The sequence below is a fragment of the Homarus americanus genome, unplaced genomic scaffold (genome assembly GCF_018991925.1).
Source record: "Homarus americanus isolate GMGI-L3 unplaced genomic scaffold, GMGI_Hamer_2.0 scaffold50705, whole genome shotgun sequence".
Taxonomy (NCBI): Eukaryota; Metazoa; Arthropoda; class Malacostraca; order Decapoda; family Nephropidae; genus Homarus; species Homarus americanus.
In genome coordinates, this window is record NW_024756463.1 from 282,367 (window position 1) to 309,000 (window position 26,634).

Genomic DNA, 26,634 nt, shown 5'->3' on the forward strand with positions numbered 1-26,634 from the left:
ACTCAGGTCCTCTGGCTCCACAAACTCCCGCCTGCGCTCAAACAACACTCCTTCAGGTTAATCCATTATCAACAATATATACCAGAAAATTGTTCTCACTCTGTACTTGTACATCACATAGCATTCTGACTTTGTATTATGATGTAATGTCCAGGACAACCTGGTGAGGAAAGTGTGGGACAACGAGCTCGTGAGAAAAGGAGCTGGACAAAACAGTATGTTACCAAAGTTGTGAGAATAAGACAATAAAACAAGAAACATAATTGTTATTACATCCCGCAGGTGTTGTGGCTGGTATCATGACAATATTTAAAATATATCTTTACACGTCCGGACTTGCCTTATCGGTGGTGGTATCCGTTCTCCACACAACACTACTAACTACGTGTGTTTTAAAGTGTCTGATGTATAAGTTATTAGTAAACCCGAACAAGTTGTGGACGATAACAAACTAACAGTGTATTATCAGTAGTAATAATTTTGTCTCTAATGAAAAGCCCAGCGAGTCAGCTTGTAGTAGTGAGAGCACAATCAACAGGTACACTAGCACCCACCAGCAGGAGTTGAGGATGGTGTCGCAGTAACCCAGCTACAAGACACCAAAATGCGAAGGGGGAACCTCAGACTGGTGACCTTCCTGGCAGTAGGCGTCTTAGCCTGGTTCAACCTACTGTTCCTCCTCTTCCGTCAACAGCAACAACAATTGCGACCTGAAGGTGAGTCTACCATCATACCACAGACCAGGAGGTGAGTCTACCATCATACCACAGACCAGGAGGTGAGTCTACCACCACACCACAGACCAGGTGGTGAGTCTACCACCACACCACAGACCAGGAGGTGAGTCTACCACCACACCACAGACCAGGAGGTGAGTCTACCACCACACCACAGACCAGGAGGTGAGTCTACCACCACACCACAGACCAGGTGGTGAGTCTACCACCACACCACAGACCAGGTGGTGAGTCTACCACCACACCACAGACCAGGAGGTGAGTCTACCACACCACAGACCAGGAGGTGAATCTACCACCACCATGTGACCAGGAGGTGAATCTACTACCACACTTACAGACCAGGAGGTGAGCCCCACACCACACCACAGACCAGGAGGTGAGCCCACCAACACACCACAGGACCAGGAGGTGAGCCCTACCACCACACCACAGACCAAGAGGCAGAGTCTACCACCACACCCTACAGACACGGTGAGTCTACCACCACACCACAGACCAGGAGGCGAGTCTACCACACACCACAGACACGGAGAGTCTACCACCACACAGACCAGGAGGTGAGTCTTACCACCACACCACACAGAGACCAAGAGGTGAGCCTACCACCACACCACACAGACCAGGAGGCAGAGTCTACCACCACACACAGACACGGTGAGGCCCACCACCACACCACAGACCAGATGTGAGTCGGCTCACCACACCACAGACACGGTGAGTCTACCACCACACTACAGGACCAGGAGGCAGGAGCTCCACCACACCACAGACCAGGAGGTGAGTTCTACCACCACACCACAGACCAGGAGGTGAGTCTACCACCACACCACAGACCAAGAGGTGAGTCTACCACCACACCACAGACCAGGAGGTGAGTCTACCACCACACCACAGACCAGGAGGTGAATCTACCACCACACCACAGACCAGGAGGTGAGTCTACCACCACACCACAGACCAGGAGGTGAGTCTACCACCACACCACAGACCAGGAGGTGAGTCTACCACCACACCACAGACCAGGAGGCGAGTCTACCACCACACAGCAGGCCAGGTGAGTCTACCACCACACAGCAGGCCAGGTGAGTCTATCACCACACCATAGACCAGGTGAGTCTACCACCACACCAGAACGGATTATGTGGAACGTTTACTTGTCCTGAAAATTTCTGAAGGAAATTTGCTTGTTCGGTTTTTATGGGAAAAGTTAAATAAACACTTCAAAATAGTACTATTTTTTCACTTCAATTTGCATCACAACTCTGCTTACACAGTAATCCGTGGGAGAGATTATACAGATTTTCAGGTCAGGTCACTGTGAGAATTGACCAATAGAAATAGGAGGTATGAGCTGTGACATCACCGAGGCTGTAGCATGCACCTGGGCTTTCTTAGGTCAGGTCAGGTCAAACAGCCCCCCCAACCCGCCACCTTGCTGGTTCACTGGTTAATTAAACATGTATATGGGGAGGTAGGGTCACGCAACACCTGAGTCACAAAGTTCCCTGCAGTAGGATGTATGGGACCTTTGAGTACGATGACTTGGCCCCCCTGAGTATGATGACTTGGCCCCCTGAGTACGATGACTTGGCCCCCCGAGTACGATGACTTGGCCCCCCGAGTACGATGACTTGACCCTTTGAGCACTAGGAATTAACTCAGAATGATATATCTTAATCCTTTGAATATGACTTAATCCTTAGAAAACAATGACCTATCCCCTTGAGTAATAACTGGAAACCCTTTACGTAGGTCTTAACCCCCTGAGTATAATTAATAATGAATTAACTCTGCACATGATGTCTTTTCCCCTTCAGTAAGATGACTTACCCTCTGCGTATGGCGTATTAAACCCATGAGTACAATGACATAGCACTCTGTGTACGTCATTTAACCTTTAGAAAACGATAACCCATTCCTTTAAGGCCAGTGATTTAACCTTTAGAAAACGATAACCACTCCCCTTAAGACGACGACAGTGTACTCGGGAAGGGTCTAATACCACAGCGGAGGCGGGAAGCATCAGGAACCAACAAGGTATTGATCAAAGCCCAAGTTGCGACCTTCGGCTCCTTGCTCACCTCTCACGGTCTCCCGCTCAACACTATAGTCAAAACATGTGAGGAAGTTATATTAGCTACGAGTAATAGGGAGCATGAAGTTATTGGTGTTAGGTTGGGTTAGAATGTTTAATCATCAAGCAGGGGTTCCTAGCCTTTAAAGGTAAAAAATAATTGCATATTCTGAACCCCTGACACATCCCCCCCCACCATAGCAAGGTAGGAGGGGGGGCGAGGGTAGGAAGGGATGGTGGAGGGTGGGTGCGACACAAAATGGCAGAAACACGAAATTATCTCCATTATTATTCTTTCTTCTTGAGAGGGTTGTGAACACCAGACACAAAAACTCTCAGCAACTCCCACTATAATTTAATTTGACTCTATTGACGCCAAGCCCTTTTAATTGTAACACCCGCACGGTCTATATACATGCTGAACTGTATACTGTACCTGCATAACGAATCAATGTAAACTTTTATGACGGTTTTACAGAATATTGTATGTATGCATGAATGAATGAATGATTTATGTATGCGTTCAAAGTCCACATAATTTGAGGTTCATACGGTACATAATCCTCGTTAATGAATTATAAGAATGCACACAATTAACATGAAAATTACACCGAGACTTATCGTAGTTAGGTAATGTTCACTTATTAACAAACAAACTAAATAACAAAATACTATAATTATTTAAAAAGAGTATCAATGTACTATATATATATACTCTCTGTTTTGTCGCCGTGAGCTGGTGCTGGGTGAATAAGTCTAGTTTAAGGTAGAGTGTGTGTGGGTGGTTGTAAATTGGGCGAAAACAAGCAGGCGCTGTTGTGGTGATGGTCAAGTGTGTGTGTGTGTAAAGAGGAGTACGACAACAATAGTGCACAGCTGTAAAAGTCTGATTCACTTACACCCACAAGAATACTAATTTATTTTTATTTGTATTATTAATTTTCAACTATCTTTTTTTTTCATTTACCTCTTTTCATCGACTCAGGCAGTCTATTCAGTGAGAAGCAAATAGAACTGACAATTGCTTTGACTGCAAAAATGGAAAAGCAAAAGAAATAAATTGGTACGGTTTATGTCTATTAGCGGTTCGTTATTACAATACAAATATTTCCATGTTATATCATTTCCATACACATCTACATAATGACAAAATTTCCAAAAGTATTCCCGATATACCATTTTCGCTAAAAATAATCCAAACACGAAGAGTATTTTGCAATTACGCTAAACGCACAACATTATCTGAGCGTGTTAAAGATTACGTATCTGTGGTACATGTGGTTTAGTAAGGTTATCTTTCTACGCGTACTCTCATCCTGACCCCACGAGAAAACCCTCTGTGCATCCCTCTGGTCTATCCGACGTCTCATGTCTCATACACCAGGCCAGGGTTCTCCTAGGGGTACATATACTGCCCCTTCCCCCCTTTGTAGTGAAAGACGATTAGAGCGGAGAGGAGGGGAATAATAGTTCGGAAACTGAAGAAGTTTAAGAAGGGGTAGTAGATGGTAGGTTGACCGTCTGCTACTGAATAAGCTAAGTTATCATGGTTGATTTTTTAAAGCTGCCTTCTGGTTGACTGTCCATTTTGGTGGTACAGATGTATTGGCACTAGACAACCTACCCTATTCCATTTGCGGGTGTTTTGAAGGTATATATAATTTTCCTCCGCCCCTGATACTGTAGGTGAGGTGGCTGGCCGAGGAGCAGGGTGTGTGTTGTGTGTGTGTGTGTGTGGGGGGGGTAGTGGTTGGGAAAGCCCTTTTATGCCGACGTTGATAGTGTTAAACTCTATCCCCAGAGGAGATGAAGTTGTGCTTCTACATGACTTTAATGCCAAAGTTGGCATACATGCTAATTTATGGCAGGGAACCATATGGAGAAACGGAGTGGGCAAGTGTAATCCTAACAGCCTCCCCCTCGGCAAATGCAGCCTCACTATTACCAATACCTTGTTTAGGTAGCACAACAAGTTCAAGGGTTCTTTGGAGCACCTTACATTAACCAGGCATCTCACTGACATCAGTGTCAGAGAACTGGATCCATGGGTGGCTCTGCCCACTGTGACAGATCATCGCTTCATCAGAGCCAAACTCTCCCTTCACGTCTCCCTAAAATGGCTAAAGCAACAAGCCACCAGAAACGGTTTCAAGTTTCAACACCAAGCGACTTGAGGGTCAAAAGATGTAACACTTTCAGAGAGGAGATCAACGAGGGGGGTCGGCTGATAAAACAATGCGACAATCAACAACTTGAATCAGAATGCCGAAGTGGTACCTCAAGGCCATTATCACGAAGACCTGTAGCGACACCCTCGGTCAGACACACAGGAATTTCTATGATGAAAATTACCAGAAAATCGAGGCATTCCTCTCTGGTAAACGAGCTAAAGCTAACCTAATGCTACATAACCTAACACTAACCTAATGCTACATAACCTTACACTAACCTAATGCTACCTAACCTTACACGAACCTAATGTTACCTAACCTTACACGAACCTAATGTAACCTAATCTTACACTAACCTAATCTTACAGAAATGATGCGGCTTGTACACTGGCAAATGTTGTGGGTTTCTTAATATATACTGTACAGTAACTCTCTTGACTATTGGAACTATCTGGCATCTACTGGTGGGTTAGATGTGATTGGTTTAAGTTTATTGCTAGTGAATGCTGCTCTTTGTTATAAAGCATGTCAGAATTAAACAAAACGAAGAAAACAAAATCAGAGTACGATGCTTAAATCCCCTTATCTACTGTACGTACTGTTACGTACGTACAGTCGTACATTTTATGGAATTGTTATTTCAAATTATCTCCTGACAGCCGTCGTCATTGATATTCCTTGCATCACATCTTTTACAAATATTATGCTTTCTAGTTGGCACGGTCCTTTTATTCGAAAATTTATGAGAGAGAGAGTGAGAGAGAGGTGTCGGGGTTCTAGGGCGTTTCGTCACTGGTTCAGTATAAACCTAACCTAAATATGACTTCATCGCTTCCGAAATAAAGACATAATTATAGTATAAATTTAATAAATATAACACGGCATTCAATAGACCGGTGATAAAATGTCAGTCCACTGTGTGTCGGGGCCTCACACATACTAACAGTACAGTACATTCAGGTGAGCCAGTCAGGGCGACCCATCCACACAAGTTGAGCCGTGTCAGTGAGGGTAGCGGTACCGGACACAGTAAAACAGCAGCCTGACCCGTGAACCACGTCCACATAACAGTGGGTGACGCGGATTTACTGATAGTGAAAAAAAAAAGTGTTTCCGGGAGGGGTGTACTGCGTGGCGGACCATGGGAGATAAGGGGGCGTTATGAAAGCTGACCCGACAAAAAAAAAAACCACTTCCCCTCCCCACCCCTCCTCCGAGTCACATGACACTCCATCCTCCCTCCCTCACCACCTATTACTACTCTAGTTGTGTACCACCACCTACTACTATTACCACTAACACACTACTAGTACTACCACCAAATAATCGTACCACTATCATACTACTAACACTACCACCACCTACTACTAGTAGTACTGCCATCTACTCCACCTACTACTGCTACCAATACTGCCTTTTTTTTTTTTAAATGGCCTCCAGCCTCCCCCAATAGCCACACCTTCACCATTTATTTACCTTAATATTAAATATCCTAATAGCTATCCTATACCAATACTGCCACTTACTACTAGTACTGTAACCTACTACTAGTATTGCCATCTACTACTAGTACTGCCACCTACTACTACTAGTACTCTACTACTAGTACTGCCACCTACTACTACTAGTACTGTAACCTACTACTACTAGTATTGCCATCTACTACTAGTACTGTCACCTACTATGAGTACTGCCACCTACTACTACTAGTACTGCCACCTACTACTACTAGTACTGCCACCTACTACTACTAGTACTGCCACCTACTACTACAAGTACTGCCACCTACTACTACTAGTACTGCCACCTACTACTACTAGTACTGTCACCTACTACTACTAGTACTGCCACCTACTACTACTAGTACTGCCACCTACTACTACTAGTACTGCCACCTACTACTACTAGTACTGCCACCTACTACTACTAGTACTGCCACCTACTACTACTAGTACTGCCACCTACTACTACTAGTACTGCCACCTACTACTACTAGTACTACTACTAGTACTGTACTTTTTTCTTGGCGTGGCCTCCAGCCTCCCCTAATAGCCACACCTTCGCCGCCATTTTATTACCTTAAAATTAAATATCCTAATACAGTGGGGTATGCTATAACGAACGGATCCTACTACGAATATTCCAATAACGAACGGTTTTACCTATAAAATTGAGAATGCTATAACGAACGAAACTCCTACAACGAACATTAAATTTTTTTTTTTATCAATTTATTGTTTTTTATTACAAGTATTAATGATATTCTTTATTTCGGGGGTTTAGATGCATATTTATGCACTTTTTTACAATTTTTACAATTTTATATTATATTTTTCAGTGTGAAGTGGTTGTATTTGGGGGCCTGGAACGGATTAATCCTATAACGAACGAATGCTATAACGCTATAAGGAACAAGTAGCTATCCTAGCTGTGTTGAGTTAATTGAGCCACAGATCTATGCGGCATTCAGTGACTGTTGCCTCAGTCAATATCTGCAACTGTTGTCGGCTTTGGGGCTGATGCTCTCGTTCCTCTGAGACAGAGCAAAGCAGACCTAAGGAGAGAGAAGGACAGTCGACATCTCATCCAGGCTGTAACATTACTTTTGGGCTGCTGTTTTTGTTCGGATAGCACCTCCGCGAGTCTGGCGTAGAAGCATCTTGCACTTGGTCCCATCCCACCAGAGGTTGTGAACACCAGAGGAGTGAAGCTGCCTTGATCAACATTCTGAATTCTCTTCCCGTATGTCCTTATCTTGTTGTTCTCGTTCCTCCTGTGTGCAGCATCGAGAGCTAAGTTATGGTAACATGCGGCCATGGGATAAAAAATCCTGATGTCAAAGACGGCTCGCTGTCCCCGCATCCAGAATCCTCGAGCACTGACGTTAACACGGACTTCGTTGGATGTGTTTGAAGTCCTATGTTGGAAGTGCTCACCGTCCAATGGAAGGAGGGTCGGTTCTACCCTGACATCACGACAGATTTCCTTCAACATATGAAGCCCCCTTTCTTGCACACCATGGCGTGATCGACATCATAGGAAGAGCCACACATGCATTGGGAGGGCAAACCTTCTACTGGCCTTCCATACCCAAGAGCAATGGCATCTGTAAATTCTTGTTTATTGAGACTGAAACCATTTGCCCTTATCGGTAACATAGTTAACTAGTTAGAGGCGCCCACCTCCTGCGCTATAGCTACTTTTTTTCTTCAAATTCTCTGGTACTTGCAGCATCAGTTGCTGCAACTTATCACTTTGGCCGTGCTGTCGTAATGGACCGTCGAATCTTGTTTACTTCGCTGGTATCCACCTCACCTGTTGCGTTCTGAGCTATTATGTGGTCAGTGAGGGCTGACGTGAGCTTAACTGAGTTTTGATGTTCGGTGGCAGCAATCTCCTCTGGATTGGTCAATCCCATTCCTCCCAGTATCGGTGGTAGTACAAGGAGTGATCTTTCTGCTGGGGTTAAGTGAAGATGTTTCACTAATTTGGGAATGAAACTGACACTGACAGCTTCTTCCAGAGGGTGGAGGAGGGGTCCGATATCAGGGATAATGCGCATCACGTAGTTCCAGCGATGCTCGACTCCATGGGTGAATGCCTCAAAAGCCGTATGGGCTCTGTGTTGGCAATATCAGACAGAGCTTGGATTTCCCTAACCCACTCATTCACCATTCCCATTCCACACTCGGTCTTGAACTCCGTCGTGCCGATTACTGTGCCTAGGTGTCTTCGGCCATCCTTTGTTATTTTGATCTTGCTTCCACCGAACACCTCCATTGCCCGTTCATAATTTTCTGGCTTCACAATGACGAAAGACTTGCTGGCATTTGGGTTGTACCCTATTTGTGGACTATGATGTTATCAGGTCCCACCACTTTTTGATGTCCTCTTTTCCTGCTCCTGTAAGGTCATCAGCATATGCCACTTTCTTGAACTTGGTTGTTTCAAATTTTATTGTGTGTTGGAGCACGGATAGGCCTATTGCATACATTGCCATTGCAACAGGGTCCCCCTGCATTGTTCTCTCAGTTGACTGTATGATGATATCACCTCTTAGAGCCTTGATGTTTACTATACAGTGACCCCTCCGTTAACGAACTCAATCCGTTCCAGAAGGTCGTTCGTTAACCGAAAAGTTCGTTAACCGAAACCATTGTTTCAATGGGTTTTTGGGTAATTGGTTCCAGCTCACCGAAAATTTCCTAAATTCAACAAAAATGGTAGAAGTTCACTTACTTTGAGGTGTGTATGTAGAAGGCTTCTGGATGATGATGATGATGGGATTTAGAATGGGGGTGGAGGAGAAGGAAGAAGAGAAGGCATTGGGGTGGAAGAGAAGTCACCCCATGGCACCATTTCATCCAAAAAATTTTAGTTCTCTTGGTGTAATTCAAGATTATTTTCTTTAAATCAACACTGCACTGCATTATATATTGTCAATATGTAAAATATATTTCAAAATGACCAATAATTTGCCTGGAAACACAGAAAAAAAGCATTTAGTTGAAGAGAGTCTCAAGCAAGATGTTACCTCCAGTGAAAACAGAGAGAGACTAACTCCTGTTTGCTGTGTTAAGAGGCTGGATGCCGCGCATTAAAAACTAGTCACTTTACCTTCAATTATGTTCAATAATTGTTAAAATAACTAAAAATTGAATATTAAACTTTTAAAATTATTGAATAGTATAAACTTCTTGATATTTACTAAAATAGTAAGGAATTTAAGCCCTAGAACCGATTAATGTATTGGCGGACTGATACTAAAGCTGGTTGCCCGGTCAGTGCAAGCGAAAACATGTTGAGGTCGGTTCGTAAGAACTTCGTTAATCGAATTTTTTTCGTTAACCGAATTGAAGATCCTTATGGAAGGCAGTTCGTTAATCGAAATTACGTTAACCGAGGTGTTCGTTAAACGAGGGGTCACAGTACAGTATAGAGGTCTGATGGATTCCTATAGGTGTTTTCAACATACATTGCAAAGCTTGGACTCTTGATGTTGTGCAGTTTGGCCTTGCGGTTAAGTATGTTGAATGCGTTGGTAAGCGTCAACCAGGAGAACAGCCTCACAATCACGCTGCTCAAATATCGTTCTCATGGCGTGAATGGCAGCTTCCCCTCCAGCAACCAACTACTACTAGTACTGCAACCTACTACTACAAGCACTGCCACCTATTACTGGTACTAGTACTGCCACCTACTACTGGTACTAGTACTGCTGCCTACTACTGCTACCTACTACAAATACTGCCACTTACTACTAGTACTGCCACCTACTACTAGTACTGTAACCTACTATTAGTACTGCCATCTACTACTACTGCAACCTACTACTACTGCCACCTGCTACGAGTACTGCCACCTACTACTAGTACCACCACCTGCTACTGGTACTAGTAATGCCACCTACAACTAGTAGGGCAAATGGTTTGTCTCAATAAACAAGAAGTTACAGATGCCATTGCTCTTGGGTATGGTAGGCCAGTAGGTGGTTTGCCCTCCCAATGCGTGTGTGGCTCTTCCTATGATGTCGATCACGCCATGGTGTGCAAGAAAGGGGGCTTCATATGCATGAGGCATGACGAAGTAAGGGATCTCACAGCAAATATGATGAAGGAAATCTGCCGTGATGTTAGGGTAGAACCGACCCTCCTTCCATTGGACGGTGAGATTTTCCAACATAGGACTTCAAACACATCCAACGAAGCCCGTGTTGACGGCAGTGCTTGAGGATTCTGGACGCAGGGACAGTGAGCCTTCTTCGACATCAGGATTTTTTATCCCATGGCCGCATGTCACCGTAACTTAGCTCTCGATGCTGCACACAGGAGGAATGAGAACGACAAGATAAGGACATACGGGGGAGAGAATTCAGAATGTTGATCAAGGCAGCTTCACTCCTCTAGTGTTCACAACCTCTGGTGGGATGGAACCAAGTGCAAGATGCTTCTACGCCAGACTCGCGGAGGTAATATCCGAACAGAACCAGCAGCCCGGAAGTTATGTTACAGCCTGCATGAGATGTCGACTGTCCTTTTCTCTCCTTAGGTCGGCTTTGCTCTGTCTCAGGGGAACGAGAGTTTCGGCCCCAAAGCCGACAACAGTTGCAGATATTGACTATGAGGCTACAGTCACTGAATGCTGCATAGATTTGCAGCTTAACTAACTCAACACAGCTAGGATAGCTACTTCTGTATTAGGATATTTAATATTAAGGTAATAAAATGGTGGCAAAGGTATGGCTATTGGGGGAGGCTGGAGGCCAATTAAAAAAAAAAAAAACTAGTAACACCACCTACTACTAGTACTGTGCTGATCTCTGGTAATTTCTGCACTTTGGGAAACAAAAATTAGCATGTGAAACACTTTGGTAACAGATATCTTGAGAAAAAAAATTAAAATTTTAAGTGACATCTTCCCCTGCATATTATAGTACGGTAATCTTTCATCAAAAGGGTGACTGCAGCAACATGCACTTGTTTTAAAGCAGTTACAGAAACTCCATCAAACCCAACCCAACTTCACAAACATGCTGTACTGTATACACTTTATATCGTCAGGTTTGGTTTTGATTTAAACCTTTGTGTATGGTGTCGCCTCTGAGTTGAACAAAATCACCTGGCATTAGCCAAATAAAATATTATAAGTGGCAGCCCCCATAGTGAAGTGTTTAAAGTGGCAACCCCCATAGTCAAGTGTTTAGAGAGGCAACCCCCATAGTGAATTGTTTAAAGTGGCAACCCCCATAGTGAAGTTTTTAAAGTGGCAGCCCCGATAGTGAAGTGTTTAAAGTAGCAGCCCCCATAGTGAAGTGTTTAAAGTGGCAGCCCCCATAGTGAAGTGTTTAAAGTGGCAGCCCCATAGTGAAGTGTTTAAAGTGGCAGCCCCCATAGTGAAGTGTTTAAAGTGGCAGCCCCCATAGTGAAGTGTTTAAAGTGGCAGCCACCATAATGAAGTGTTTTAAAAGGTGGTATAAAATACACCTGTAATTCTTTTTTTACATTTGTAATCCAAAGCAATGAGCATGTTTATTAAAGATATTTATAACCATGACAGGATATGAACATAATTATGCTGTACCGTTGTACTGTACTTATATTTATTTTTTACTATGGCTTTTCTCTCAATTTCCTCTTCAACTGTTATAACCTGCCACTCACTCAACGGTACAATACACTACTGTACCTTTACTACAAAACCAGCAACCATCATTATCAGTAACATTAGTCATACGATACATCAATATCATTACACTCACAGTAGGAGTAATGTTTTACTTTCATTGGCAGATGTTCTGTTGGACCCAAATGCTCCAGTGATCCTTGTAGCTGATGACAGTAAGGATGAGGATGCTCGGGGGCCCCTCCCTGCACTATCACCACTACCCCAAGCCCTCATCACCACCTATACACCCACTAATACCACCAGGCAATCTAGAGTTCACCTTAAACCCGGAGCTCTGGCCAACAGATTCCTGGTGCACTCATACGATCATGGGGGTGGTGGGGTGGTGTCTGAAGCTCTCAATCTGCTGCTGGATGAAATTTTCTTTCTCTACCAACCACTGTACAAGCTAGGCTCCCAGGGGCTCACCAGAGTCCATCTTCTCAAGAAGGAAAAGGTACATCCTCCTATCTTATATATGTCCTAGGTAGGTGGACAATGTTAGAAATATACTTCATGTACACAATATACTGTGCAGTATAACCAAAACTGGTTGATCTAGACTGCATACTGTATACAGTGGTCCCTCGGTTAATGAACACAATTTGTTCCAGAAGGTCGTTCGTTAATCAAAAATTTTAACCAAAACCATTGTTTCAATGGGATTTTGGGTTCAAGTAATTGGTTCCAGCTCACCAAAAATTACATACAAACTAAAAAAAAAATGCAGTAAAATACACTTACTTTGAGGTGTGTATGTAGAAGGCTCCTGGATGATGATGATGATGGGAATTAAAAGTGGGGGTGGAGCAGAAGGGAGAAGAGAAGGAAGTGGGGGTGGAAGAGAAATCACCCCATGCTTCATGCCATCATTTCACCCATAAAATTTTTAAGTTCATTAGGTCTAATTCAAGATTATTTTCTTTAAATCAACACTGCACTGTGCTATATATTGTCAATATGTTAAATATATTTTAGAATGACCAATAATTGTACTGTAAAAACGTAAAAATAGTCTGTGTTCAAGAGAGCCACAAGCTTAAGGTACTACTTCGTGTCCATATTATACAACCTTCACCTTTTTTCTGATGATAATACAGTACTGTACTGTACTGTATTCAAGCGAAGTTTCATTTGTACCACACCTTACAAGGCCTGTGACCTTCAGAGGTAACTCTGTCCTTAGACCAAGGTTCCTGGAATTTTACATAAAAATATCTGTACCAATACTGCAAATTATAGGAACCCTTAATGATTTGACCTTTGAAAGGCACATCTAGAAATTATGGCAATCCAGAAAAAATAGTTTCCGGGATCATTCATCATTGTTTTGGAGGAATCACATATACAATAACCATTTGTGATCCAAGATCAGTAATGTACAGTACAGTACTGCACTGCAAAAATAAATACAGTTCTGTACCTGTATTGTACCTTTGGAAGTCAGGGCTGAACAAAGGGGACATTACAAAGGTACAGTACTCAAACTATCCAACCAGGAGTGAACTCGTAACAATGGTTTTAAATTAGACAAATTTAGATTTAGGCGCGAAATATGTAAACAATGGTTTGGAAATAGAGTAGTGGATGAGTGGAACAAGTTACCAAACATCATCATTAACTCGAATATGCATGATAGCTTCAAACATAGGTTGGATGGATATATGAGCAATAGGAGTTGGGTGTAAATGGGACTGCCCAGTATGGGCCAATAGGCCTGCTGCAGTTTCCTCCATTCTTATGTTCTTATGTTGTAAATCTGGAGGATCCCTTACTGATTTCACCTTCAAAGGGAATAACTAAAGGATTCAGAAAATATATGATTTTTGCTGTTGTTTTTCTTCACTGAGGAGAAATGAAGCAAATATTGTGCAAATGTTAACAGACAAACAGACAGTTGGCATGGGTCAAGACAATACCCCTCAGGCCCTGTATTTCCCTAAAATGTGGTGGGTGTTAAGATTGTCTTTCATAACTTGGTGTATCATGTGTAAATATTGGTGAGTTTCTGTTGGTGGGCAGACAGAAGAAGGCATAGAGTGGCTGCGAGGTGTGTTCAACTGTTCCTTCAACCAGAGAAGCGACCTGCTACACGAACCCTTCCTCTTCAAGTCCCACTCAGTCCGCAACACTTATAACAACTACTGCCACAACCACCAGGTAACTTCTCTTTGTAAACCTTGTCAAACTCATTCAATCATCACAGTACAGTACTGTATACTGCACTTCACTTTGCACATTACAATACTGTACATCGAGAAAAAAGCTTAATAAAGGTGTACTGTATTCTTTTAAAGCTACAAACAACTTCGCAATAAAGTTTACATAATAATTACAGAATATAAGAATTAGAAAGAACTTTTGTTTTTCACTATAGTAAATTATGAGTAAATCCTGTAAAAGCCATTATTTCCTCTACTTTTAAAATTTTTTATTTATTGGTACGGCATGTACAGTAACTAAAAAAAGTATCTGACAGGGTGGGTCCGACGACTTCCAAAATTATACGCACAACTCGTGATGTCTCGGGAGGGTTGGTATGCATGTCTTCACCCACAGCCAGGGGGTGAGTTGACATATAGGAATAAAATAAATGGTTAAGTGATTACTATCATATAGTGTAAGAAGACAACAACAAACATATCCCAATACCTATCGTCAGTGGTCTCGTATTGTTTCACATAGAGTATGCACAGATACTTTTTTTAGCTACTATACAGTAAATGTACTACAGGTATACAGTACATGTTATTTTTATGTTCCTATATTTGGTGCTAATATATTGTAATTATAAACTGACATAATAATTTGTGTGAGAAGGGTAGGTAGATAGCCAACAAAATATATGTATGGAGGTGTCAGTATGGTGGTGTGGTGCAGGTGGGGCTGCTGGACTGTGTACAGCTGGCATGTCAACAGAGGCCCCTGCAAGCAATGTACATCGTGCACCTCTCCATGTTTCACATACTTCAACTCCTCAACATGTACTCATCTAAACTTAAGGTATTTTCAACAACTCCAACATAAGTGATTGCTACTTTTTGCTTACATCATTTAAATGAATATAATTAGTATGTTAACTTTTCATTCACTTACTTATGAATAATTTTAATACTCTAACTAATTAAATTACTCTATCTTGCAATATTGTACATTACTTGTGTGTGTGTACCTGAGTAATGCATATGCAGTGGTGTTACAGATGGTGGTGGTGTTAAGGGACCCACGGGCAGTGTTGGGAGCTAGACGGAGGGCAGCAACACAAATCAACTTAAATAACCCCGCCGACTTCAAAACACAGGTTGATGTGCAAATTGGGCGACTGTTTCCAATATATAGTTTACATTTCCTTGAAAATTTCACACTTTGTAACTACTGTAAAAGGTTTTTCTTATGGGAAAATTTTGATATTTTATGATAATTCTAAAATAAATGCCAAACTGTTCAGAATACAAGAGTTGGTTTACTGTAGAGAGGGTAATGGAGTACTGTATGTGTTGATGGTGCAGGCATCGTTGCTGTGTGGCGCTATGGTTGATGACTTGGGAGTGGCCTACCAGCTGCGTCAGCAGTACCCACAGTCTGTCATGGTGAGAACACAACACTCAACTTATATTTGTCTCTCTTATTCACCTTCATCCTGTCACTCCATACTGTAGTTACTTCTTAAACTTTACTTCAAGTTATGATTACCAGTAGTGGTTATCCTTTGTCTGTGGCCTTCAATAGAAAAAAAAGTCATCCATTTAACACACACATACAGGTAACTTGTGTTTTGGGCTCCTGCTTCTTTCTTTTTACTCTCCCACTTGCTATTATTTGTTTTAAAAACAAAAATACAGTAATGCAATTAATACATACCGTATTTGCCGGTGTATAAGACGCATTTTTTTTTTAATGTATCCCAAATTACCCTGCGTCTAATACACCCGTATTACGGATGGGAGGCCGAGTGCCGTAAGCGGAGGTGCCTAGCTAGGTGGTCTGGGACAAGCAGTAGTCCACTAAGCACAAAAAAAATTTACTAAAAATATTACTCTTAATAAAATACTGAAAAACAAGCCAAATTCACATATTATTGATGAATTGCATTGTTCATTTCACATACAGTATATAAACATGAATTCAATCAAATAAATATTCAGTAATAAACAATAATGAATCTTTTGTTAAGATAGATGACTGTTTCCTTGAGTGCGCACATACTGTATACATTGGAGTTCCACTATCAGTCTCACTTTTTCTTTAATATCAGTGGTTACTTCTACTGTACATTAAATAACAGTAATTAAAACATACATATTTTTTAGATTAATTTAACTACAATAACAACCAGGGTCTTATTTTCTTCAGTTTCAGGTGGATAACTGACATTATGGGTGTAAACACTGACAACAATGCCGTCTCTTATCTTCTTGTGTGTTTTAATATTCTACGTATTATTAATGAATTGTATTGTTCATTTCGCATATACAGGGTATAAAGATTAATTCAATCAAATACATATTCAGTAATAAACAATAATGAATCTTTTGTACATATTCTTAAAAAGATAAATGACGCGGTATCCTTAAATGCGCACGTATATGTTGGCGTTCCCAATCCATCTATTTTTTTTTTCTTTGCCATTAGTGGTTAGCTACTTATGTTATTCCATTTATTAACATTAAATAACGTTACTTAAAACATATATATTCATTTTTTTACATTAATTTTACTACAGTTACAACCAAGGTCTTATTTTCTTCATTTTCTCGTGTAGAACTATCGTCCCGGACTCCCGGCTGTAAACACAAACAAAAACAATGGCATCCCATCTCCTTTTGTGCGACTATATTATTATTCATTTATATTGTATAAGGTGCATTCAAAAACATTATTTAAAGAATATAGTTTGCAATTTTCATTAAATGTATTGTTTTTTGGGGAAAAAAAGAGGGTAAAAAGCCACACAAAAGTTATGAAAAGGTCACACTTGGGAACGTATCTCATTATTATTGCTTTAATTTAATGGCAATATGATTAACCACTTGATTCCAGTATATATTGCATTTACATGCACAAAATCATATGTTTTCCCCTACAAAACCACTTTAAAATCACTTTCAATAATTGTATGACGAAATTTACAAAAAAATAAAAATAAAAAATCCCCCAAATATCCTTGTAAAATAAGGGTGCGTCTTATGTGGTGGTGCGTCTTATATGCCGCCAAATGTGGTAATAGAAATGTCCGATGATGAACTTGCATTTTCAATTACTGAAAGAATCATCATTGAAGCAAATTTAACTTGTGTAAAGTACAGTATAGTCATACAAGAGCAGTAGCACAGCAATAGAACAAAACTTAAAATGATCTCACATGTACTGTACAATGAAAGACAAAAGTCGTGTCATGAAATTTGATGAAAATATATGCCGAAGGGCTAAAATTTTGGTGCGCTCTGCCTTGAGGCCCTCTCATAATGTTTCACGAGTTATATTTAATCTTCAGACAAAACCGCGACACGACTTTTGTCTTTGATTGTACAGTACTGTACCTGTACTGTACATAAATACAAAAGTATTCATTTTGAAAAACTTTTTGCATTCTAAGATTAGCTTTCTTAAAGTTTGCTATTGCAAGCATGCATATTATACAGTAAGTGTATCTTTAATTTTTTTTTTCATTTTTTGTTACAGGTGTTACGATATGAACATCTGCTGCTAAAACCACACCACGTCCTCTCTTACTTGTACGATTTTCTGGGGCTACAAGTTACTCATCATCACCTTAACAGTGTCATCAAAACACTAAGACTTGATCTTTCTGAGCAAACCTTACTACAAATTACTAAGGTTGATTAATTATTGTACAGTACATTATAATTATTTGAAACTTAATGTGATATGGGCCCCATTTTTGTTTCTGGTTACTGTGCAAATCTCAGTAAATATGATTAAAGATGGCAGGTACTAAGCAAGTTAACTATGATAATATCTTTATGTCATAAGTCAGAGGCAATCCTAAGGGGGGCAACTATTCACTGTGCAAGCAAAAACATAATAATCAGCAGGAGGAGTCAGTTGTGGGTTGCAGGCAGAAGTAAACAAATGCAATAATTTAACCTTTAATGATAAATGAAACATTAAGCTAATGTGCATGACACGTGAAACACCTATAACACTAGGACAAGTCAGTTTCACCAAACCATCTCACCATCAAATACCCAGTTACCTCAACAAATAAAATACAGTTGAGATTGTATCGACAACAAATACCTGTGTATAACTAAAAAGTGAGAGGTAATATAGCTGTGTTGATTAATGATTTCACCTCCAAGGAAGATCAACTAAAGGAGCAACAAAGAGTCATCTGGGTGTAGGCTATGTTTGACTGGCATTAGGTACCATAACTATAAAGAGCTTAAAGCATTAACTTAGTTATGATTGATAGTGTCTTGAGACAAAGCTGAACTTATCTTAGGTCTCAATCTTGTACCTAAAGCATCACTGGCATGAAGCAAACACTGAGCAAGAAGTTTGAACCAAGGAGTTGATTTGCATTAATTTTACATCAGTGTTTGTTAGGACATTATATAGACTGCTGTCATATCATGTCATCCCCTTGGCCAAGAAAACCCCTGGTAAGAACAATCTAATGGGGGTATCATGCACATCATTCATTAATGACTCAAAGGCTATAAAAATGCATGCAAGGACACAAAAACTTAATATTTTGGTTGAAATAGCTAGAAAATTACTAATTCTGTACAGTATATGTTTCAGATTTGGCAGTTGGACCTAAACCTACAGGAGAGTAGAGCAGTAGATATAGGCTGCTTTAGACACTACCACAAGCTAGGGTATCAGCCTGTCCCAACCAGTATTAACACCAGAAACAACTATGTCATAACATGGGATCAAGCTCAAATAAGGGAAGAGAAACTCAAAAGTTACAAACTGCTCAGAAAGACATCCACAACCCAATAAAAGATGACTTTACCGGTGAAGCAAGAATTCCGTCCAAAATAACCCATTCTCATAGATTATTGCGGTACAGTAATCACAAGTGAAAGTAATGATGATGACTTAAGGAGATGCTCTTAATTAGAAACTATATCTGGAGATTTTCTCTGAATAATACTTCGAGTGTGAAATAAAAGTAATTCTTTGATTAGGCCTCTATAACAGTGTGATAAAACCCTAATATTTAACTTTATTTTCAATCTCTCTATAAACTAGAATCTTCAGTGTCATATTATTTCATTAGCCTATATGTACAGTATTGTATTTATTAGCAAAATCAATACTTTTTCGATTATACTGGACATACTGTCCAAGATACTCTTAATACCATTGTATGCACAAGTTTGGTATGTTTACATTTAATAAAAGTAATTATATGAACAAGCTAAAAAACAAGATAAAATATATGTAAAATTCTGTTGCTATACGTAGACAGTATACACAGTACAGTACTAGTGACAATCAAAAAGTTACTGCTCATCCCCTTCCTCCCCAGCATTGTCATATTGGCATTTGTATTGCTGATAATGGACTCGGTGATTGTACAGTGGTCCCTCGGTTAACAAACACAATTCGTTCCACAGAGTCGTTCGTTAACCAAAAATTTCATTAACCGAATCCATTGTTTCAATGGGATATTGGGTAATTGGTTCCAGCTCACCGAAAAGTACATACAAAGTAAAAAAAAAAATTGCAGTAAGGTACACTTACTTTGAGATGTGCCTGTAGAAGGTTCCTGGAAGATGATGGGAATTAGAAGTGGGGGTGGAGGAGAAGGGAGAAGAGAAGGAAGTGGGGATGGAGGAGAAATCACCTTTCAGGGGACCCATGCATGATGCAGTCATTTCACCAATAAAATTTTAAGTTCACTAGGTGTAATTCAAGATTATTTTATTTAAATCAACACTGCATTGTGCTATATAGTATCAATATGTTAATTAAATTTCAGAATGACCAATAATTTCAATGAAAAATGCAAAATAACACCAACAAAATAGATGTTCACTCCACTGTCAACAGAGTCCAACTGACGCCTTGTGGCTGAGTCAAGCATCTGATGGGCGCACAAAAAACTAGTTCCCTGTACTGCATATATTATCAATATGTAAAATAAATGTTAAAATGACTAATAATTTTAATATAAAAAATGCAAAAATATTAAAGAGCACAACTTTATTGATATTTACTCCACTGTAAACGAATGTAAACATAGAACACATTACTGAATTGGCAGACTAGCCCATCAGCTGATCAGCTGATGCTCAAAACAAAACGTGATGTTCATAAGGATTTCGCAATCGAATTTTTGTTCGTTAACCGAATTGAAATTCTTATGGAAGATAATTCGTTAACCGAAATTTCGTTAACCGAACTGTTCGTTAACCGAGGGACCACTGTACAGTATTAGAATTTTCTAGTGCACTTTCTATGACCTTTAGCTACAGTACTTAATTTTACCCTTCATCTTGAATATTTTTATTCAATATACTGTATTAGCAAGACAATTCAATACAATGGTACAACTTTTCTACTTGACACTTACTTTTGCCGGGTGTTTACATACTGTACGTACCATAATATATTTTTTCTATTCTATTTGAAGATTTCTCATCAACCTTTGACAGCAATAATCTTAAATAAGACTACAGTATATTCTTACACTTGAGAGAAATATACAATACACAGTACCTGTATATAACAAAACTCTGGTAAACAAAAAAATTATATATATATATATATATATAATATATATATATATATATATATTATATATATATATATATATATATATATATATATATATATATATATATATATATATATATATATATATATATATATATATATATATTATTCTCCCTTCAACTACTAAATGCAGCAAACCTTACAATCGGTTTCTAAAAATTCTGTATCAATATAAAGTCTTAAACAATAATGAAAAAATATTTACAAACTAAATCTTATAAAATTGCCTCTTGATGTGTAAGGCATCAAGGCCAAGTAAGCACTATCATGTGAGAATATAGGAAAATGCATTTTTACTTAGGAATTGAAAATCATAAAGAATTAAACAGTACCTTATGGGGCATGAAAAGAAATGATACAGAAGCAATAGGTTCTCATCAGACAATATTTCTTGCTTTTGTTTCAATAATATGCCTTCACAGGAGTTGATTTAATTGCAGGTTTTCAGAATATTGTATCGATTGTGTGTTAATGTAAGTGGGCATTGTGATCACCCACGCAAGCTTGTAATTTATAATAAAAGAAGGAAATGCAGTAGTATACTGTTCTGTTTTTAATTTCAAAATCACCGTAGAACTGTACAATCATTAAGATACAGTATAAAGTACTATACAGTACAGTACTGCCTTGTTAAAGTACTGTATTTACAGTAAATTAATTCTGGGCATGAGAACGAATTTCTGAGAGATTGCATCAGGTTTCCAATGCGGGAATGTGTACTGGGCTCATGGCTGTGTAGGCTTAGAGCCTCTGAGCACTATTGAGCCTCAATTGACCACTACTGTCATGTGAGTGAGTGGGATGTCTATGATTGGCTGATGTATCTCACAGCCTATCTCTTCAAACTCTTCCATCATGACACTCTTAGTTCATCATTGTCTGCTGCCACTGTACAAGCTTGTTGATAAAATTTTAGTTTCAGTTTGCATTTAGATATCCAAACTATGTTTTTCAATGGTTTTCGACATGTTTTGAAGGATTTTTACCTTCATTTCTATCGGAAATCACTAGTTTATTATATCTCCCTTATCCAATGGTAATGGGGGACCCCAGTGGGAACGCAGGGTTTGATTGGGGAAAAATCACACAAACTAGTGATTTACAACAGATATGAAGGTCCAAATTGTTCAAAACACATGAAAAATCATTGGAAAAACATAATTTGGATATGAAATCTAACCTAACCTAATTTGTGACACAAATGCTATCGAAGAAAGGTATCTTAGAATTGTCTAAACTACTGATTCCAATAGTTAAATTCCTAAGATTCCCCGGATGACAAATGAAAATACAGTAATACCGTATAATCAGCCAAAATACCACTAAAGCAATGTTAAGATGTAAAAAGTGATTACAGTTACATATACTGTACTGTACATTCAGTATTTTATGTACTAGCTAAATGATAGTACAGTACTGAACTTCATATAGCAGAGTGGACAGTGTTTGCTAGTCTGTACAGTATACAGTGGGTGTACAGTACGGTCAGCCAAAGATGCACCGACCCCACCCTGGGTCTCGTGCTCGCAATTTTACCTGGCAATACTTGGTAAAGGAAGGCTGTATGTAAAGGTGATTGTGACTGGTGGATCTGTTTTCAGCTGTATCACTGTCAGGATAATTATTAAAGAAACCAAAGGTAACATTCTTATAATAATAAACTAGTGTTAGGTTAGTTTAAGCTAGGCCTACCAGGGGTCCAGGGGCAGAGCCCCCGGCTAGGGGTTAGGTGAGGCTACGTTACGTTATCAGGTTAGGTACGTTAGGTTAGATGACTCGTTTTTGTGTTCTCCCCCACCCAAAAACCCTGATTTCCCAGGCTCTCCCCCATTATTGTTGGAGGTCGGGCAAAAACGAACAATTTCCGCTAAAAATTAAGGACAGATTTGCTTAAAACACAACAAAATACACTGGAAAAACATATTGGTCAACCCCTACGGACTCATTTCCAAAAGTAAAAATTTACCCAACTACTTTTTTTTGTGCATTTTGAATGATTCTTATCTACTCTTATCTAACCTAGCCACAGAATCCAGGAACTAAGTCTAACCTAACCCAAATTCCTAAGATTCCCCGATGACATAAACTAAAATAATACCCAAAAACGAACGGTTCTACTGATTGTATTTTACTGCACATTAGATGACCTCCCATCAATCCCCACCGGCAATAATAATTAAATCGCCTAATTCACAGTTTGGTTAACATATGGGACTAATCCGCCAGGGCTGCATAGCGCCAATGCGTCCGTATCATCTGACATCCAGAAAATGCCTCAAATTTCACAATATCATAGTAAGTTGTTTCTGTTTAATATACCGGGGAAGTTAGGTAAGGTTAGGTAGGTTTATTTGGTTTGATTGGTTAGGTCTGTTCTTCACAGCCACAAATGGCAAGTTGCATTTATTTCAATATTTTTTTCTACATATTTTCACAAACTACAACATTGTCCACTATAATATAACAATGAAAATCCGGCGTTTTTATAATTGTTTTTAATCAATTTCGTTCACGGGTTAGTCCTGTATAGTTACCCACAGTTGACCTTAAAGTTCAACGTGGATTTTAAGGCTTATATAAGCATGAAAAGCAATGATTAACTTTGTAGTAACTTCACACACTTGCAAGGCTACTCACCTCAACCCTCTTCGCCTCTTGTCACGTTATTCAACTCGGTTGTGCAGGTACGTAAAACTTCAGTTGGTGTCAAGGAATCTTTATATTTCAGTTGATTTCAACCTGGGCACTAAAGTAACATTAAGTCAAGTGTTAAGTTAAGATACATGTCAACTGTGATCACACTTGTCAAACTAGCCCGTTTAGCCCGCCACTGAGTGTTGTGTTGCCACTGCTGCCATCTACTGCCTGCATGGTGGCCACAAATGAAACCCACACACAGTATATTTCTGGAAGACCGCACACTGGCCACTAATTTGTGGTATCTACAAAAAACTCGCAAACGGACCTTACCAGTAGCCAGCGATACAACTAAATATTTTAAATGAGCCTAGTTGCAGACAAGGACACGTCACTAACGTCAGGGCACACTGGACAGCCTCTGAAACTGGAGTGTGGGGTCCGACGGGTCCGACTAATTACCCAAATGTACCCGCAATTAAGTCAAATAATGGTCCTACATGAATAAATCGGACTGCCAATCACTTCTCGACTAGTATTTGGTGTCACGAAGTCACTAATTACCCAAATGTACCCAACTGTAGCCGCAATGAAGTCAAATGATGGTCGTACAAGCGTAATTCGGGCTGTGAATCACTTCTCGATTATTATTTGGTGTCATAGTCACAAAAAATTGGTAAACTTAATTTAATCTGAGTTGTGTTAGGTTAGGTTAGGTTAGATTAGGTTAGGTTAGGTACATGCACTTGATCTATTAACTCAGATTAAATTAAGTTTACCAATTTTTTGTGACTTTCTGACACCAAATACTAGTCGAAAAGTGATTGGCAGTCCGATTTATTCATGTAGGACCATTATTTGACTTCACTCCGGCTATATTTGGCTACATTTGGGTGATTAGTCGGACCCGTCTGACTGGTGCCTACACTTCGGCACCTTACCTACCCTGAGAGATTGGAACGCCTGAACTTGCCTAGCTAATACTGTACTACAGATGGGCAAAGGCCAACCTAATTGAGGTATAAATGCATCTCAAGGGGCACTACTCAGTCGCGTGTCCTTACTGGTAGCTGGCGGACGCTCGCACCCCAAGGGGTCACAGCTCAAGATTGAAGCCGCAGGTCCAGAAAACTGTGCACCTGGGGCGTACCAACGGTAAGGAGGCGTATCAGATGTCCCAACGGGATGAAGAAACTGCACTAGTTGAGACTGAATGTGAGAAGGACCTAGTTGTGTATGTTGACAATGAGCTGAAGTCAGGGCCGCCGCTTCCATTAGGCGAGGTTAGCAAATGCTAAAAGCCAAAGATGCTAAGGGCGCCAACAGATACAGTGTCACCACCACAGCTCCATTCTACACAGCCAACAGATACAGTGTCACCACCACAGCTCGAATGTGCTGCATCCAGGGCTGCACCTGTTGACCCCACTGACTGGCCATCCTCAATGTCCAACCAGGAAAAAGCAGAACTTGTTCGCAGAGGACCTTACCAGGTTGACCCTAATTATGTGTTTCCAAAAAAAGGATGGGAGAAGATGTCAACATGATTACTTTCGCCGAATCTTAGTAAATGGAGAGAAGATCCAAAGAAGTTGGCTAATTTATTCGGTGAAACAGGATAAACTTTTTTGCTTCTGTTGTAAAATGTTTTCTACGAAACATGTTAGAATGGTTGAAGAAGGCATCAATGATTGGAAAAATGCCAGTCATTTGCTCAGCACACATGAAAGTAGCATAGAGCACACTAAAAACATGACAACATGGAAGGAACTGGAGGTCAACATTGCAAGAGGAAGGACGATAGACCGACGGGAAATGGAAATGTTAATGGCTGAGTGGAACAGGTGGCGCCAAGTCCTCACTAGACTAGTGGCGATTATTCAGTCTCTAGCTGAAAGAAATTTGGCTCTAAGAGGGTCAACCGAAAAACGTAACTGTCCATCCAGTGGTAATTTTCTCCAAGAAGTGGAACTTTTGGCTAAATTTGATCCACTTATGAAGAATCATTTAAGTAGGGTTGAAAGTAATGCAGGCAATCACAGTCACACTCACTACCTTGGCCAAATGATCCAAAATGAACTGATTAACATTATCAGTGCAAAGATTACTGAGAGAATCGTGGACGATATCAAAGCATCGAAATACTTCTCTATTATTTTAGACTGCATCCCTGATTTGAGTCTCAAAGAGCAACTTTCTGTCATAATCAGGATAGTGGCACTTGAAGACAAGCCAACAATAAAGGAGCATTTCTTGGGGTTCCTTGAGGTAGAGAAGTCTACAGGGCTAAATTTGTCATGCCTTCTACTCGGAAGACTGAAACAACATTTATTTTGAGGATTGTCGAGATCAATCTTACGACAATGGAGCAAATATGAGAGGAAACATCAAATGAGTTCAAGCCAGGCTTCTTCAACAGAATTCTCGGGCCTTATTTGTCCCGTGTGGTGCCCATAATTTGAATTTGATAGGCTATTAGCTGACGCTGCCAAGAGCTCCCTAGATGCAACTTGTTACTTCGGATATTTAACAAAAGTATTCACATTGTTTTCAGTCTCCCCTCAGAGGTGGCAAGTTCTTTTAAAACCTGTCAATATTACTCTTAAAATCGTGGTCAGACGTCAGATGGGAAAGCCAAGTAAACAGTGTGGGGGCAATTAGATATCAACTTGCGCAAATCAGAGAAGCGCTTTTGAAGCTCAGAGAATCTGCAACTGACACTGTCATCAAAGTTGAGGCTCGATCGTTGGCAGAGGAAGAAGGGTCATACCGTTTTGTCATTTGCTCAGTTGTGTGGTATGATATACTCAGCAAATTTCAGCACGTGAGCAAACTAATGCAGTCGCCTACGATACAGCTCGGCGTGGCTGTAGATCTGTTTAAGATGACCAGAGATAATATTGTCAGCTACAGAAATACAGGTTTTGCTGATGCACTAACTGTTGCTAAAGAAATCTGTGAAGCGATGAACGTAGACACCGTTCTGAAACAGAAGAGACTAAGAACTAAAAAATGCCACTTTAGCTATGAGTGTGCAGACGAACCTGTCAGCGATGCACTCAAGAGGACGGAGACTACATTTTTCAATGTGGTA

The 26,634-nt window shown here is 40.1% G+C and overlaps 2 protein-coding genes across 7 annotated transcripts in view; one reads left to right on the forward strand and one right to left on the reverse strand.

Moving 5' to 3' along the window:
• The window catches only part of LOC121856853 (meiotic nuclear division protein 1 homolog), a 40,890-nt gene extending 16,905 nt beyond the window's left edge, over window positions 1-23,985 (reverse strand). Inside the window, exons 1-2 of one of the 4 annotated variants that reach the window (XM_042352613.1) lie at window positions 23,541-23,985; window positions 4,146-4,151 (exon numbers count right to left, since the gene is read on the reverse strand). The gene's annotated coding sequence lies outside the window, so the exon portion shown is untranslated. Of the gene's footprint in view, window positions 1-4,145; window positions 4,152-15,616; window positions 15,732-19,868; window positions 19,894-23,540 lie in introns of all 4 variants that reach the window. The other 3 variants (XM_042352621.1, XM_042352622.1, XM_042352610.1) reach the window with 3 other exon arrangements.
• LOC121856851 lies at window positions 5-19,384 on the forward strand. 3 transcript variants are annotated; one of them, XM_042352607.1, is made up of 8 exons: window positions 5-716; window positions 12,275-12,606; window positions 14,172-14,309; window positions 15,012-15,152; window positions 15,352-15,450; window positions 15,659-15,739; window positions 17,832-17,987; window positions 18,918-19,384. In XM_042352607.1, the coding sequence occupies exons 1-8, from the start codon at window positions 605-607 to the stop codon at window positions 19,119-19,121; spliced, it is 1,263 nt and encodes a 420-aa protein (XP_042208541.1). In that variant the 5' UTR covers window positions 5-604; the 3' UTR covers window positions 19,122-19,384. The 3 variants fall into 3 exon arrangements, with proteins under 3 accessions (XP_042208541.1, XP_042208542.1, XP_042208543.1); XM_042352608.1 differs by having other exon boundaries at window positions 15,030-15,152; XM_042352609.1 differs by lacking the exon at window positions 17,832-17,987.
• Window positions 23,986-26,634: the final 2,649 nt, after the last annotated feature.

Excerpts from the sequence above, each read along its gene's own strand:
- LOC121856851 (XM_042352607.1), top strand. The coding sequence starts at position 605 with ATGCGAAGGGGGAACCTCAGACTGGTGACCTTCCTGGCAGTAGGCGTC. Across the intron at positions 12,607-14,171 it reads ATCTTCTCAAGAAGGAAAAG|ACAGAAGAAGGCATAGAGTG; the intron begins GTACATCCTCCT and ends GTTGGTGGGCAG. Across the intron at positions 15,153-15,351 it reads TGTACTCATCTAAACTTAAG|ATGGTGGTGGTGTTAAGGGA; the intron begins GTATTTTCAACA and ends GTGGTGTTACAG.